The sequence below is a fragment of the Oncorhynchus gorbuscha genome, linkage group LG21, assembly GCF_021184085.1.
Source record: "Oncorhynchus gorbuscha isolate QuinsamMale2020 ecotype Even-year linkage group LG21, OgorEven_v1.0, whole genome shotgun sequence".
Classification (NCBI taxonomy): Eukaryota; Metazoa; Chordata; class Actinopteri; order Salmoniformes; family Salmonidae; genus Oncorhynchus; species Oncorhynchus gorbuscha.
In genome coordinates this window covers 15,881,952-15,900,180 of record NC_060193.1, presented here as the reverse complement: position 1 = coordinate 15,900,180, position 18,229 = coordinate 15,881,952, and the positions used below count along the sequence as shown (strand labels likewise).

At 38.0% G+C, this 18,229-nt stretch overlaps 1 protein-coding gene across 1 annotated transcript in view; it reads right to left on the bottom strand.

Annotated features, from left to right (window-relative positions):
• The window catches only part of LOC124008794 (obscurin-like), a 77,103-nt gene that overhangs the window by 44,546 nt on the left and 14,328 nt on the right, over window positions 1–18,229 (bottom strand). Inside the window, exon 2 of the mRNA XM_046320349.1 lies at window positions 4,921–4,962. Coding sequence (XP_046176305.1) covers window positions 4,921–4,962 — 42 coding nt within the window. The remainder of the gene's footprint in view (window positions 1–4,920; window positions 4,963–18,229) is intronic.

Genomic DNA, 18,229 nt, shown 5'->3' with positions numbered 1-18,229 from the left:
AGCACAGTGCAATAGAGTAAGGTACAGTTCCATAGAGTAGGGTACAGTACAATAGAGTAGAGTATAGTTCAGTAGAGCAGGGTATAGTTCAGTAGAGCACAGTACAATAGAGTAAGGTACAGTAAAGGAGAGGCCCTTGCAATAGAGTAGGGTATAGTTCAGTAGAGCACAGTACAATAGAGTAGGGTACAGTAGTGTAGGGTACAGTAAAGTAGAGTACAGTACAATAGAGTAGGGGGTACAATCAGATGAGCACAGTGCAATAGAGTAGGTTCCAGTTCACTAGAGCACAGTGCAAAACATTCAATTAGAGTACAGTAGAGTACAGTACAGTGGAGCACAGTACAATAGAGTAGGGTACAGTTCAGTAGAGTGCAGTACAGTGGAGCACAGTACAATAGAGTAGGGTACAGTACAATAGAGTAGGGTACAATTCAGATGAGCACAGTGCGATAGAGTAGGTTCCAGTTCCCTAGATTACAGTACAATAGAGTAGGGTACAGTTCAGTAGAGCACAGTGCAAAACATTCAATTAGAGTACAGTAGAGTACAGTTCAGAAGAGCACAGTAAAATAGAGTAGGGTACAGTGGAGTACAGTACAATAGATTAGGGTACAGTTCTGTACAGTACAATAGAGTAGAGTAGGGAGTACAGTACAGTAGAGTACAGTAGAGTAAGGTACAGTACAGTAGAGTACAATAGAGTAGGGTACAGTACAGTAGAGTACAGTACAATAGAGTAGGGTACATTTCAGTAGATTAGGGTACAGTGCAATAGAGTAGGGTACAGTACAGTTGAGCACAGTACAATAGAGTAGGGTACAGTACAGTACAATAGAGTAGAGTATAGTTCAGTAGAGCAGGGTATAGTTCAGTAGAGCACAGTACAATAGAGTAAGGTACAGTAAAGGAGAGGATAGTGCAATAGGGTAGGGTATTGTTCAGTAGAGCACAGTACAATATAGTAGGGTACAGTAGTGTAGGGTACAGTAAAGTAGAGTACAGTACAATAGAGTAGGGTACAATTAGATGAGCACAGTGCAATAGAGTAGGTTCCAGTTCACTAGAGCACAGTGCAAAACATTCAATTAGAGTACAGTAGAGTACAGTACAGTGGAGCACAGTACAATAGAGTAGGGTACAGTTCAGTAGAGTGCAGTACAGTGGAGCACAGTACAATAGAGTAGGGTACAGTACAATAGAGTAGGGTACAATTCAGATGAGCACAGTGCGATAGAGTAGGTTCCAGTTCCCTAGATTACAGTACAATAGAGTAGGGTACAGTTCAGTAGAGCACAGTGCAAAACATTCAATTAGAGTACAGTAGAGTACAGTTCAGAAGAGCACAGTAAAATAGAGTAGGGTACAGTGGAGTACAGTACAATAGATTAGGGTACAGTTCTGTACAGTACAATAGAGTAGGGTACAGTACAGTAGAGTACAGTAGAGTAAGGTACAGTACAGTAGAGTACAATAGAGTAGGGTACAGTACAGTAGAGTACAGTACAATAGAGTAGGGTACATTTCAGTAGATTAGGGTACAGTGCAATAGAGTAGGGTACAGTACAGTTGAGCACAGTACAATAGAGTAGGGTACAGTAGAGTAGGGTACAGTAAAGTAGAGTACAGTACAATAGAGTAGGGTACAATTCAGATGAGCACAGTGCGATAGAGTAGGTTCCAGTTCACTAGATTATAGTACAATAGAGTAGGGACCAGTTCACTAGATTACAGTACAATAGAGTAGGGTACAGTACAGTACACTAGAATAGGGTAGAGTTGGGGTAGAGCACAGTACAATAGAGTAGGGTACAGTTCAGTAGAGTACAGTACAATAGATTAGGGTACAGTTCAGTAGAGTACAGTACAATAGAGTAGGGCACGGTTCAGTAGAGCACAGTACAATAGAGTAGGGTACAGTACAGTAGAGTACAGTAGAGTAGGGTACAGTACAGTACAGTGGAGTAGGGTACAGTACAGTAGAGTCCAGTATAGTAGGGTACAGTACAGAAGAGAAGTTTGTAGTAGTAGTAGTGTTTTGGTCAAATGTTTGTCAATGTTTGGGGTCTTGGAGGGTTGGAACCCCTGTTGTCTATTCATCTCAAAACTCTTCTCTTTTTCCTGAAGTGTCCACTACCCACATGGTGGTCCTCTGTAACATAGTTGGTAGATTATGGCACATGCAACATTAACATGTAGATGTGCTGCCCGTGTTGTAAAAGACACCATAATGGCACAGATACAAAGATGAAACCTCTATATAAATGTTTTCCTTTATGTTCAAACATGAAGTTTAGGAGTCAGTGTACAGGACAGACTCCTCTCAATAGAAATACAGTGTGTATATAAACAATTACTCTGTACTAAACTTATTTAACAATATGTTTGTTTTTGCTTTGGAGTTTGGAGACTTCACAGAACAACACTGTCCCAATACTTTAACGAAGAATTCTGACACAATATAAATAGTGTCCATCTTTATGACAAAAACACAAAGTAACTCACCTTTACAGTGAGAGTGAGAGGATCACTTGGTTGTGAAGATATGGGTCTAGACGCTCTGTCCCCTTCACACCAGTACTGACCCTGGTCAGACTCAGCAGCTCTACTGATAGTGAAGGTGTTTCCTGTTATAGTGTGTCTGACAGACTGGGACACTACATTATAATTCCAGTCTTTGTACTGCTGATAGTTCCATCTACTGTCATACGTAACTGAACACATCAGAGTGACTGTCTCTCCAGTGAATGCAGGGTTTGGCTTCACAGTCAGAGTCGTTTTGGGAAGAGCTGTGAAAATAATGTACAAAACATTTGGATACCTGTCTGGTAATTCAGCTGATGCTGTAACATTGTGATAAAAGTATATTTGACATATGTTGACTCAATTCAGTTAGAATTCACATAAATGTATATAAAGACAAATGCAGTCAGAGCAACAATCTTTCCAAAGTATGATCTGACTTCAGTAAGTAGTACGGTAACTATTATTTTAGACATATAAACTATATATGCAAAAGTATGTGGACACCCTTTCAAATGATTGGATTCGGCTTTTTCAGCCACACCCGTTGCTGACATGAGTATAAAATCAAGCACACAGCCATGCAATCTCCATAGACAAACATTGGCAGTAGAATGGCCTTACTGAAGAGCTCAGTGACTTTCAATGTGACACCGTCATAGGATGCCACCTGTCTAACAACTCAGTTTTTCAGATTTCTGCCATGATAGAGCTAACCCGGTCAACTGTAAGTGCTGTTATTGTGAAGTGGAAACGTCTAGGAGCAACAACGGCTGCAATATGGTAGTTCACACCAGCGCACAGAATGGGACCGCCGAGTGCTGAAGTGCCGAGCCAGTAAAAATAGTCTGTCCTCGGTTGAAACACTAACTACTGCATTCCAAACTGGATACATAACTAGAGCTGTTTCAAATTGACCTGTTATAGTGATACTGACTATAGTGAACTTACCAGTGACACTGATGGTGACGACATCACTGGGTTGTGACCTCTGTGGCCGATCTGTCCTCAGCCCCTCACACCTGTACTGACAAACCTGACCAGTCTGAGTGATGGGGATGGTGATATCTATGGCTTTACTGGTCTGACTGGGAAGGTGATGGTTGTCTCTGAACCAGCGGTACGTCCAGTCTTTGTAGCCTGATATGTCACACTGCAGAGTGACTGTCTCTCCAGGGTAGAGGAGACCCTGTGGAGTGACTATCTTCACTGAGGCCGTGGGCAGAGCTGTAGAAACAGTTATACACGGTCATAGGATGCCACCTGTCTAACAAGTCAGTTTGTCAGATTTCTACCATGCTAGAGCTAACTGTAGTCAACTGTAAGTGTTGTTATTGTGAAGTGGAAACGTTTAGGAGCAACAACGGCTGCAATATGGTAGGCCACACAAGCGCACAGAACGGGACCGCCGAGTGCTGATGGTGAGGGTGTCTCCTGTTATAGTGTGTTTGACAGACTGGGGTAGTACATTATTGTTAAGGGAATTTTTATCAATAATGACTAATTATGTATACATTTCAATCAGGACTGACTAATCAGAATACTATTATGTTACTGTATTTGTATGAATTTTCTTTTTAATCCTAGTACTGAATATAATGTGTGTAATTATAATCAAGAATTAGAACAATGACTGTCTGTTCCTTGGTAGAAATGAATTAACTATATCTATTAACTATATCTACACAGGCTGACCTTGGCTCTAGGCGAGGTGGGAAGGCTTGAGAACTATAGAGCCTTTCTATCAGTGTCAAGAAGAGACAGAACATTTAGAAAACGCTGACGTCATTTTCAGTTTATAACCTGTGATAAAATGTATCATGTTCAGTACTCACGAGAAAAACACATCTGGTTGATTTCAAAGGCTGGTCTCTGTCCATTTTATACAAATAAGGGTCATACAAACTCTTATGAATTGAAAGAGTGATTCATTTTAATTGGGTATTAAAACAGAGGAATTTAATTCCTGTAACAATTATCTTTCCTGTCTTTGTACCACTGATAGTTCCAGATACTGTCAGAATCAGTTACTCTGAACACGTCTGTCTCTCCAGGGAACACAGGGTTTGGTTCTACAGTCAGTGTAGCTTTGAGCAGAGCTGCAGAAACATACAACATGTGTTTTTAAAACTAAACAGCATCCTTTAAATGAGGCCCACTTTCAAGTGGTTATAAGAACAGAGCCATTGAATATCTGGGAGCTGTTGGGGTGTATGGTCAGAACAACCTTCGAACACTCCTGCACAAAATCAAACCAGCATGATACAATTCCCTTACACATGTTATTTTGAGACACTCAAAACATGTCCAGACAAAATCAACTTTAAAAATCACAAATAAAGAAATATGATGAAGCATTAAGAGATGGGAGTCTTGATGAAGAGAACAAATATCTACCATCATCTTCAGAGTGTCCAGAGTTGATGTATGTATTCAGCACTAAAACAAAGAAAGTCACATTGCACAAATATTAGCTTGAAATAAATAACAACATGCCATATTCAGGTTACTGATTACCAAATCTGTCCTGTACATTAATTTAAAGGTGCAATCTCTGATTTCTACATAGCCATTCACCCTTGAACAGTATAACTTTTAATTGCCTCAGCTTATCATTACAGAAAAAACATGATTTCACGTTTGAAATGTCCATGTTTTGCATTTGTGAAATATAATTTCACATGTGAAACCATGTAACTGAATTGAATGACTACTGACCCATAACACTGACTTCCGTCATTATGAAGTGCTTCGAGAGGCTTTTCAAAGACTCGATCACCCCCCCCCCCCGACACACTCAACCCTCTCCAATTGGCCTACATCCTAACAGATCCACGGGCGACCAAATCGCCATTTCACTTCACAGGGCCTTCATCCACCTGGACAAGAGGAGTGTATTTGTGAGGATGCTGTTCATCAACTACAGCTCAGCTTTAAATACCATAGTGCAGTCTAAGCTCACCAGAAATCTCAAATCCCTGGGACTGAACTCCTCCCTATGCAACTGGGTCCTGGACTAAATGACACGCTGCCCTCTGCACGTGGGGCACCACAAGCATGTGTCCTTAGTCCCCTCCCTTACTCTCTGTATTCCCAAAACTGCATGGCTTCACACAGTTCCAACTCATCATCAAGTTCGCTGATGAAATGGCAGTAGAAGGCCTGATTACCAACAACGACGAGAGGGCCTACAGGGAGGAGGTAGGCACTCTGACTCTGGTGCCAGGAAAACCACCTCTCCCTCAACGTCAGCAAAACAAAGGAGCTCATTGTGGACTTCAGGAGGAACCAGGCATCCTCATCAACGGGGCCATCGTGAAAACGGCAAAAAATGTCAATTTCCTTGGCGTGCAATTCTCTGAGGAGCTTAAATGGTAAAGCTACACAATGTTTGTTAACAATGTTAGTGTAAACAAACAATGTACATGAATTCCCCTAGCCCCATTCTCCATCCGTTTACAACAAGTGGCAGCGTGGACGTTAAGTGGTAGTTTAAATGGCCACTGACTCACCATGTCCTGCAATCCTAATTTAGTACCATTTACTAATGAGCATTTAAACTGTTTTATCAATAAGGTATAAAACACAAAAAAGCTAAAGCATGAAACAATCTTAATTTACATTAATGTATTATTTATTTTTCAATCTAAGGCTTACTATATCAGTTTATTAGTGTTCACACACAAACACTCTCACTCATGTGGCAAAAGCCAAAACAGATCAGACCCCTCCCTCAGTGCCCGGTCCAGATCCAGAGCCACATATATGGGCTCTAAGAACAACTATTGACTGGGGAATAAAAGAAGAAACTGCCACAACAGCATGCGACCAGCAGAGGGAGCCAAATGCACGGGAACTACAAGTACTGGGCATTAAACAAGAACCAACCTATAGGAAGACTGAGGAGGAGTGGTATGAACAGACCTACCAAACCAACGCCCCAACGGAAGAATACTTATGGGCATCAGTGCTGAAGGAACTAACATTGGACTAACTGCTACATAATCCTTCACTGCAGCCGAGGTGAGCCGAGGTGAGTAAAACATTTAAACGTGTTAACCCTCGCAAGGCTGCAGGCCCAGACGGCATCCCCAGCCGCGCCCTCAGCCTGGCCCTCAGAGCATGCGCAGACCAGCTGGCTGGTGTGTTTACGGACATATTCAATCAATCCCTATCCCAGTCTGCTTCAAGAGGGCCACCATTGTTCCTGTTCCCAAGAAAGCTAAGGTAACTGAGCTAAACGACTACCGCCCCGTAGCACTCACTTCCGTCATCATGAAGTGCTTTGAGAGACTAGTCAAGGACCATATCACCTCCACCCTACCTGACACCCTAGACCCACTCCAATTTGCTTACTGCCCAAATAGGTCCACAGATGATGCAATCTCAACCACACTGCACACTGCCCTAACCCATCTGGACAAGAGGAATACCTATGTGAGAATGCTGTTCATCGACTACAGCTCAGCATTTAACACCATAGTACCCTCCAAACTCATCATCAAGCTCGAGACCCTGGCTCTCGACCCCGCCCTGTGCAACTGGGTACTGGACTTCCTGACGGGCCGCCCCCAGGTGGTGAGGGTAGGTAAACAACATCTCCACCCCGCTGATCCTCAACACTGGGGCCCCACAAGGGTGCGTTCTGAGCCCTCTCCTGTACTCCCTGTTCACCCACGACTGCGTGGCCACGCACGCCTGCAACTCAATCATCAAGTTTGCGGACGACACAACAGTGGTAGGCTTGATTACCAACAACGACGAGACGGCCTACAGGGAGGAGGTGAGGGCCCTCGGAGTGTGATGTCAGGAAAATAACCTCACACTCAACGTCAACAAAACTAAGGAGATGATTGTGGACTTCAGGAAACAGCAGAGGGAACATCCCCCTATCCACATCGATGGAACAGTAGTGGAGAGGGTAGTAAGTTTTAAGTTCCTCGGCGTACACATCACAGACAAACTGAATTGGTCCACCCACACAGACAGCATCGTGAAGAAGGCGCAGCAGCACCTATTCAACCTCAGGAGGCTGAAGAAATTCGGCTTGTCACCAAAAGTACTCACAAACTTCTACAGATGCACAATCGAGAGCATCCTGTCGGGCTGTATCACCGCCTGGTACGGCAACTGCTCCGCCCACAACCGTAAGGCTCTCCAGAGGGTAGTGAGGTCTGCGCAACGCATCACCGGGAGCAAACTACCTGCCCTCCAGGACTACTTTGACATCAAGTAGCTATTTGCTTTGTTTAAGAGTTAAAAGGAGTGTTTTATGCAAATTATATGTGGAATATTATTTGGCATAGCATAGCACATTAAGGATTGATTGAGCATTATTAATGTATTAGGACTGTAAGACCATTGAATTGTAATAACGTGTATAAGACAAAAAACAGAGTGACTTAAGAAAAGCTTGAAACTTTGACAACTAGGCCAGATTAACGATCTGGAGAGCAAACGCCTTTGACACTCTCACTGAACAGAAAGTGACCCTGGTTATAGGTTAAAGTGATTGCACTAAATAATATTTCATTGTGTGGACAATAATATATCTTTGGAAAAGTCAATACATATAGCAATACTAGTTTCCAAGTGACTACTAGCTGACGAGCATAATAACTAACAGAAGATTAGTTATTAGGTATTGATATATAAAAGAAGAAGACACAAGGTAAGGGGGTATAGGAAGAATCTATAAACATAAAGTAATAAAGTCCTCATCTATCCAAGGCCTCATACTAGACTACTGTTATTAGGTATTGATATATAAAAGAAGAAGACAAGGTAAGGGGGTATAGGAAGAATATATAAACATAAAGTAATAAAGTCCTCATCTATCCAAGGCCTCATACTAGACTACTGTTATTAGGTATTGATATATAAAAGAAGAAGACAAGGTAAGGGGGTATAGGAAGAGTCTATAAACATAAAGTAATAAAGTCCTCATCTATCCAAGGCCTCATACTAGACTACTGTTATTAGGTATTGATATATAAAAGAAGAAGACAAGGTAAGGGGGAAGAATATAGGAAGAATCTATAAACATAAAGTAATAAAGTCCTCATCTATCCAAGGCCCCATACTAGACTACTGTTATTAGGTATTGATATATAAAAGAAGAAGACAAGGTAAGGGGGCCTATAGGAAGAGTATATAAACATAAAGTAATAAAGTCCTCATCTATCCAAGGCCTCATACTAGACTACTGTTATTAGGTATTGATATATAAAAGAAGAAGACAAGGTAAGGGGGTATAGGAAGAGTCTATAAACATAAAGTAATAAAGTCCTCATCTATCCAAGGCCCCATACTAGACTACTGTTATTAGGTATTGATATATAAAAGAAGAAGACAAGGTAAGGGGTATAGGATATATAAACATAAAGTAATAAAGTCCTCATCTATCCAAGGCCCCATACTAGACTACTGTTATTAGGTATTGATATATAAAAGAAGAAGACAAGGTAAGGGGGTATAGGAAGAATATATAAACATAAAGTAATAAAGTCCTCATCTATCCAAGGCCTCATACTAGACTACTGTTATTAGGTATTGATATATAAAAGAAGAAGACAAGGTAAGGGGGTATAGGAAGAATATATAAACATAAAGTAATAAAGTCCTCATCTATACAAGGCCTCATACTAGACTACTGTTATTAGGTATTGATATATAAAAGAAGAAGACACAAGGTAAGGGGGTATAGGAAGAATCTATAAACATAAAGTAATAAAGTCCTCATCTATCCAAGGCCTCATACTAGACTACTGTTATTAGCTATTGATATATAAAAGAAGAAGACAAGGTAAGGGGGTATAGGAAGAGTCTATAAACATAAAGTAATAAAGTCCTCATCTATCCAAGGCCTCATACTAGACTACTGTTATTAGGTATTGATATATAAAAGAAGAAGACAAGGTAAGGGGGTATAGGAAGAATCTATAAACATAAAGTAATAAAGTCCTCATCTATCCAAGGCCCCATACTAGACTACTGTTATTAGGTATTGATATATAGAGAAGAAGACAAGGTAAGGGGGTATAGGAAGAGTCTATAAACATAAAGTAATAAAGTCCTCATCTATCCAAGGCCCCATACTAGACTACTGTTATTAGGTATTGATATATAAAAGAAGACACAAGGTAAGGGGGTATAGGAAGAATATATAAACATAAAGTAATAAAGTCCTCATCTATCCAAGGCCCCATACTAGACTACTGTTATTAGGTATTGATATATAAAAGAAGACACAAGGTAAGGGGGTATAGGAAGAATATATAAACATAAAGTAATAAAGTCCTCATCTATCCAAGGCCCCATACTAGACTACTGTTATTAGGTATTGATATATAAAAGAAGACACAAGGTAAGGTATTGATATATAAAAGAAGTATAGGAAGAATATATAAACATAAAGTAATAAAGTCCTCATCTATCCAAGGCCCCATACTAGACTACTGTTATTAGGTATTGATATATAAAAGAAGAAGACAAGGTAAGGGGGTATAGGAAGAATCTATAAACATAAAGTAATAAAGTCCTCATCTATCCAAGGCCTCATACTAGACTACTGTTATTAGGTATTGATATATAAAAGAAGACACAAGGTAAGGGGTATAGGAAGAATCTATAAACATAAAGTAATAAAGTCCTCATCTATCCAAGGCCTCATACTAGACTACTGTTATTAGGTATTGATATATAAAAGAAGACACAAGGTAAGGGGTATAGGAAGAATATATAAACATAAAGTAATAAAGTCCTCATCTATCCAAGGCCTCATACTAGACTACTGTTATTAGGTATTGATATATAAAAGAAGAAGACAAGGTAAGGGGGTATAGGATAGGAAGAGTCTATAAACATAAAGTAATAAAGTCCTCATCTATCCAAGGCCCCATACTAGACTACTGTTATTAGGTATTATAAACATAAAGTAATAAAGTCCTCATCTATCCAAGGTATATATAAAAGAAGAAACATAAAGTAATAAAGTCCTCATCTATCCAAGGCCTCATACTAGACTACTGTTATTAGGTATTGATATATAAAAGAAGAAGACACAAGGTAAGGGAGTATAGGAAGAGTCTATAAACATAAAGTAATAAAGTCCTCATCTATCCAAGGCCTCATACTAGACTACTGTTATTAGGTATTGATATATAAAAGAAGAAGACAAGGTAAGGGGGTATAGGAAGAATATATAAACATAAAGTAATAAAGTCCTCATCTATCCAAGGCCTCATACTAGACTACTGTTATTAGGTATTGATATATAAAAGAAGAAGACACAAGGTAAGGGGGTATAGGAAGAATCTATAAACATAAAGTAATAAAGTCCTCATCTATCCAAGGCATCATACTAGACTACTGTTATTAGGTATTGATATATAAAAGAAGAAGACACAAGGTAAGGGAGTATAGGAAGAGTCTATAAACATACAGTAATAAAGTCCTCATCTATCCAAGGCCTCATACTAGACTACTGTTATTAGGTATTGATATATAAAAGAAGAAGACAAGGTAAGGGGGTATAGGAAGAATATATAAACATAAAGTAATAAAGTCCTCATCTATCCAAGGCCTCATACTAGACTACTGTTATTAGGTATTGATATATAAAAGAAGAAGACACAAGGTAAGGGGTATAGGAAGAATCTATAAACATAAAGTAATAAAGTCCTCATCTATCCAAGGCCTCATACTAGACTACTGTTATTAGGTATTGATATATAAAAGAAGAAGACACAAGGTAAGGGGGTATAGGAAGAATATATAAACATAAAGTAATAAAGTCCTCATCTATCCAAGGCCTCATACTAGACTACTGTTATTAGGTATTGATATATAAAAGAAGAAGACAAGGTAAGGGGGTATAGGAAGAATATATAAACATAAAGTAATAAAGTCCTCACATCTATCCAAGGCCCCATACTAGACTACTGTTATTAGGTATTGATATATAAAAGAAGAAGACAAGGTAAGGGGGTATAGGAAGAATATATAAACATAAAGTAATAAAGTCCTCATCTATCCAAGGCCTCACTAGACTACTGTTATTAGGTATTGATATATAAAAGAAGAAGACAAGGTAAGGGGGTATAGGAAGAATCTATAAACATAAAGTAATAAAGTCCTCATCTATCCAAGGCCTCATACTAGACTACTGTTATTAGGTATTGATATATAAAAGAAGAACACAAGGTAAGGGGGTATAGGAAGAGTCTATAAACATAAAGTAATAAAGTCCTCATCTATCCAAGGCCCCATACTAGACTACTGTTATTAGGTATTGATATATAAAAGAAGAAGACAAGGTAAGGGGGTATAGGAAGAATATATAAACATAAAGTAATAAAGTCCTCATCTATCCAAGGCCCCATACTAGACTACTGTTATTAGGTATTGATATATAAAAGAAGAAGACAAGGTAAGGGGGTATAGGAAGAGTCTATAAACATAAAGTAATAAAGTCCTCATCTATCCAAGGCCCCATACTAGACTACTGTTATTAGGTATTGATATATAAAAGAAGACACAAGGTAAGGGGGTATAGGAAGAATATATAAACATAAAGTAATAAAGTCCTCATCTATCCAAGGCCTCATACTAGACTACTGTTATTAGGTATTGATATATAAAAGAAGAAGACACAAGGTAAGGGAGTATAGGAAGAGTCTATAAACATAAAGTAATAAAGTCCTCATCTATCCAAGGCCTCATACTAGACTACTGTTATTAGGTATTGATATATAAAAGAAGAAGACAAGGTAAGGGGGTATAGGAAGAGTCTATAAACATAAAGTAATAAAGTCCTCATCTATCCAAGGCCTCATACTAGACTACTGTTATTAGGTATTGATATATAAAAGAAGAAGACAAGGTAAGGGGTATAGGAAGAGTCAATAAAGTCCTCATCTATCCAAGGCATACTAGACTAAGGGGATATAGGAAGAGTCTATAAACATAAAGTAATAAAGTCCTCATCTATCCAAGGCCTCATACTAGACTACTGTTATTAGGTATTGATATATAAAAGAAGAAGACAAGGTAAGGGGGTATAGGAAGAATATATAAACATAAAGTAATAAAGTCCTCATCTATCCAAGGCCTCATACTAGACTACTGTTATTAGGTATTGATATATAAAAGAAGAAGACAAGGTAAGGGGGTATAGGAAGAGTCTATAAACATAAAGTAATAAAGTCCTCATCTATCCAAGGCCTCATACTAGACTACTGTTATTAGGTATTGATATATAAAAGAAGAAGACACAAGGTAAGGGGTATAGGAAGAGTCTATAAACATAAAGTAATAAAGTCCTCATCTATCCAAGGCCTCATACTAGACTACTGTTATTAGGTATTGATATATAAAAGAAGAAGACAAAGGTAAGGGGGTATAGGAAGAGTCTATAAACATAAAGTAATAAAGTCCTCATCTATCCAAGGCCTCATACTAGACTACTGTTATTAGGTATTGATATATAAAAGAAGAAGACAAGGTAAGGGGTATAGGAAGAGTCTATAAACATAAAGTAATAAAGTCCTCATCTATCCAAGGCCTCATACTAGACTACTGTTATTAGGTATTGATATATAAAAGAAGAAGACAAGGTAAGGGGTATAGGAAGAATCTATAAACATAAAGTAATAAAGTCCTCATCTATCCAAGGCCTCATACTAGACTACTGTTATTAGGTATTGATATATAAAAGAAGAAGACAAGGTAAGGGGGTATAGGAAGAGTCTATAAACATAAAGTAATAAAGTCCTCATCTATCCAAGGCCTCATACTAGACTACTGTTATTAGGTATTGATATATAAAAGAAGAAGACAAGGTAAGGGGGTATAGGAAGAGTCTATAAACATAAAGTAATAAAGTCCTCATCTATCCAAGGCCTCATACTAGACTACTGTTATTAGGTATTGATATATAAAAGAAGAAGACAAGGTAAGGGGTATAGGAAGAGTCTATAAACATAAAGTAATAAAGTCCTCATCTATCCAAGGCCCATACTAGACTACTGTTATTAGGTATTGATATATAAAAGAAGAAGACACAAGGTAAGGGAGTATAGGAAGAGTCTATAAACATAAAGTAATAAAGTCCTCATCTATCCAAGGCCCCATACTAGACTACTGTTATTAGGTATTGATATATAAACATAAAGTAATAAAGTCCTCATCTATCCAAGGCCTCATACTAGACTACTGTTATTAGGTATTGATATATAAAAGAAGAAGACACAAGGTAAGGGGGTATAGGAAGAGTCTATAAACATAAAGTAATAAAGTCCTCATCTATCCAAGGCCTCATACTAGACTACTGTTATTAGGTATTGATATATAAAAGAAGAAGACAAAGGTAAGGGGTATAGGAAGAATATATAAACATAAAGTAATAAAGTCCTCATCTATCCAAGGCCTCATACTAGACTACTGTTATTAGGTATTGATATATAAACATAAAGTAATAAAGTCCTCATCTATCCAAGGCCTCATACTAGACTACTGTTATTAGGTATTGATATATAAAAGAAGAAGACACAAGGTAAGGGAGTATAGGAAGAGTCTATAAACATAAAGTAATAAAGTCCTCATCTATCCAAGGCCTCATACTAGACTACTGTTATTAGGTATTGATATATAAAAGAAGAAGACAAGGTAAGGGGGTATAGGAAGAATATATAAACATAAAGTAATAAAGTCCTCATCTATCCAAGGCCTCATACTAGACTACTGTTATTAGGTATTGATATATAAAAGAAGAAGACACAAGGTAAGGGGGTATAGGAAGAATCTATAAACATAAAGTAATAAAGTCCTCATCTATCCAAGGCCTCATACTAGACTACTGTTATTAGGTATTGATATATAAAAGAAGAAGACACAAGGTAAGGGGGTATAGGAAGAATATATAAACATAAAGTAATAAAGTCCTCATCTATCCAAGGCCTCATACTAGACTACTGTTATTAGGTATTGATATATAAAAGAAGAAGACAAGGTAAGGGGGTATAGGAAGAATATATAAACATAAAGTAATAAAGTCCTCATCTATCCAAGGCCCCATACTAGACTACTGTTATTAGGTATTGATATATAAAAGAAGAAGACAAGGTAAGGGGGTATAGGAAGAATATATAAACATAAAGTAATAAAGTCCTCATCTATCCAAGGCCTCATACTAGACTACTGTTATTAGGTATTGATATATAAAAGAAGAAGACAAGGTAAGGGGGTATAGGAAGAATCTATAAACATAAAGTAATAAAGTCCTCATCTATCCAAGGCCTCATACTAGACTACTGTTATTAGGTATTGATATATAAAAGAAGAAGACACAAGGTAAGGGGTATAGGAAGAATCTATAAACATAAAGTAATAAAGTCCTCATCTATCCAAGGCCCCATACTAGACTACTGTTATTAGGTATTGATATATAAAAGAAGAAGACAAGGTAAGGGGGTATAGGAAGAATATATAAACATAAAGTAATAAAGTCCTCATCTATCCAAGGCCCCATACTAGACTACTGTTATTAGGTATTGATATATAAAAGAAGAAGACAAGGTAAGGGGGTATAGGAAGAGTCTATAAACATAAAGTAATAAAGTCCTCATCTATCCAAGGCCCCATACTAGACTACTGTTATTAGGTATTGATATATAAAAGAAGACACAAGGTAAGGGGTATAGGAAGAATATATAAACATAAAGTAATAAAGTCCTCATCTATCCAAGGCCTCATACTAGACTACTGTTATTAGGTATTGATATATAAAAGAAGAAGACAAGGTAAGGGAGTATAGGAAGAGTCTATAAACATAAAGTAATAAAGTCCTCATCTATCCAAGGCCTCATACTAGACTACTGTTATTAGGTATTGATATATAAAAGAAGAAGACAAGGTAAGGGGTATAGGAAGAGTCTATAAACATAAAGTAATAAAGTCCTCATCTATCCAAGGCCTCATACTAGACTACTGTTATTAGGTATTGATATATAAAAGAAGAAGACAAGGTAAGGGGGTATAGGAAGAGTCTATAAACATAAAGTAATAAAGTCCTCATCTATCCAAGGCCTCATACTAGACTACTGTTATTAGGTATTGATATATAAAAGAAGAAGACAAGGTAAGGGGGTATAGGAAGAATATATAAACATAAAGTAATAAAGTCCTCATCTATCCAAGGCCTCATACTAGACTACTGTTATTAGGTATTGATATATAAAAGAAGAAGACAAGGTAAGGGGGTATAGGAAGAGTCTATAAACATAAAGTAATAAAGTACTCATCTATCCAAGGCCTCATACTAGACTACTGTTATTAGGTATTGATATATAAAAGAAGAAGACACAAGGTAAGGGAGTATAGGAAGAGTCTATAAACATAAAGTAATAAAGTCCTCATCTATCCAAGGCCTCATACTAGACTACTGTTATTAGGTATTGATATATAAAAGAAGAAGACAAGGTAAGGGGGTATAGGAAGAGTCTATAAACATAAAGTAATAAAGTCCTCATCTATCCAAGGCCTCATACTAGACTACTGTTATTAGGTATTGATATATAAAAGAAGAAGACAAGGTAAGGGGTATAGGAAGAGTCTATAAACATAAAGTAATAAAGTCCTCATCTATCCAAGGCCTCATACTAGACTACTGTTATTAGGTATTGATATATAAAAGAAGAAGACAAGGTAAGGGGGTATAGGAAGAGTCTATAAACATAAAGTAATAAAGTCCTCATCTATCCAAGGCCCCATACTAGACTACTGTTATTAGGTATTGATATATAAAAGAAGAAGACAAGGTAAGGGGGTATAGGAAGAGTCTATAAACATAAAGTAATAAAGTCCTCATCTATCCAAGGCCTCATACTAGACTACTGTTATTAGGTATTGATATATAAAAGAAGAAGACAAGGTAAGGGGTATAGGAAGAGTCTATAAACATAAAGTAATAAAGTCCTCATCTATCCAAGGCCTCATACTAGACTACTGTTATTAGGTATTGATATATAAAAGAAGAAGACAAGGTAAGGGGGTATAGGAAGAGTCTATAAACATAAAGTAATAAAGTCCTCATCTATCCAAGGCCCCATACTAGACTACTGTTATTAGGTATTGATATATAAAAGAAGAAGACAAGGTAAGGGGGTATAGGAAGAGTCTATAAACATAAAGTAATAAAGTACTCATCTAACCAAGGCCCCACACTAGACCGGGAAATAAGGGAGTGACAACATGAACGAAGGAACAAACCCAACTCACGCGAAGGGCCATTACGAATACATGGAAGGGTTGGTAGGGCCGCACGGCAAGTACTCTGCCTAGCCAGAGGATGGGATAGAGGCTTTTGCTGCAGGCAAGGTGTGTTCCATTCTGTCCTGACGATGATCTCTGAACTACAGTTCTTCTGGCAAACCCCTCTACTTCCTATATGAAGATTAGTTCACGCTAGATGTCAACCGATTAATCAGAATGGCCGATTAATTGTGGCCGATTTCAAGTTTTCACAACAATCGGAAATATGGATTTCTGGACACCGATTTGGCCGATTTTCTTTAAATATAGTTTTTTTTACACCTAAACTAGTCCAACGTTCTAACCACCTGCTTTACATTGCACTACACGAGGAGCCTGCCTGTTACGCAAATGCAGTAAGCCAAGGTAAGTTGCTAGCTAGCATTAAAATAATCTTATTAAAAAAATCAATCAATCATAATCACTAGTTAACTACACATGGTTGATGATATTACTAGTTTATCTAGCGTGTCCTGCTATGCATATAATCGATGCGGTGCGTATTCGTGAAAAAAGATTGTCATTGCTCCAATGTGTACCTAACCATGAACATCAATGCCTTTCTTAAAATCAATACACAGAAGTATATATTTTCAAACCTGCATATTTAGCTAAAAGAAATCCAGGTTAGCAGGCGATATTAACCTGGTGAAATTGTGTCACTTCTCTTGAGTTCATTGCACGCAGAGTCAGTGTATATGCAACAGTTTGGGATGCCTAATTTGACCGGAATTCTACGTAATTATGACATAACTTTGAAGGTTGTGCAATGTAACAGGAATATTTAGACGTATGGATGCCACCGTTAGATCAAATACGGAACGGTTCCGTATTTCACTGAAAGAATAAACATCTTGTTTTCGAGATGATAGTTTCCGGATTTGACCATATTAATGACCTAATGCTCTAATTTCGGTGTGTTATGTTATAACTAAGTCTATGATTTGATAGAGCAGTCTGACTGAGCGATGGTAGGCACCAGCAGGCTCATAAGCATTCATTCAAACAGCATTTTACTGCGTTTTGCCAGCAGCTCTTCGCTGTGCTTCAAGCATTGAGCTGTTTATGACTTTAAGCCTATCAACTCCCGAGGTTAGGCTGGTGTAACCGATGTGAAATGGCTAGCTAGTCAGCGGGGTGCGCGCTAATAGCGTTTCAAACGTCACTCGCTCTGAGACTTGGAGTGGTTGTTTCCCTTGTTCTGCATGGGTAACGCTACTTCAAGGGTGGCTGTTGTCGATGTGTTCCTGGTTCGAGCGAGGAGAGGGACGGAAGCTATACTGTTGTCATGTTTTGTCTTATATTGTCTTGTCATTTTGCTTTTCCTTCTGTTCGTTTTCCCCCTGCTGGTCTTTTTAGGTTCGTTCCCTTTTTTCTCTCTCCCTCTCTCTCTCTC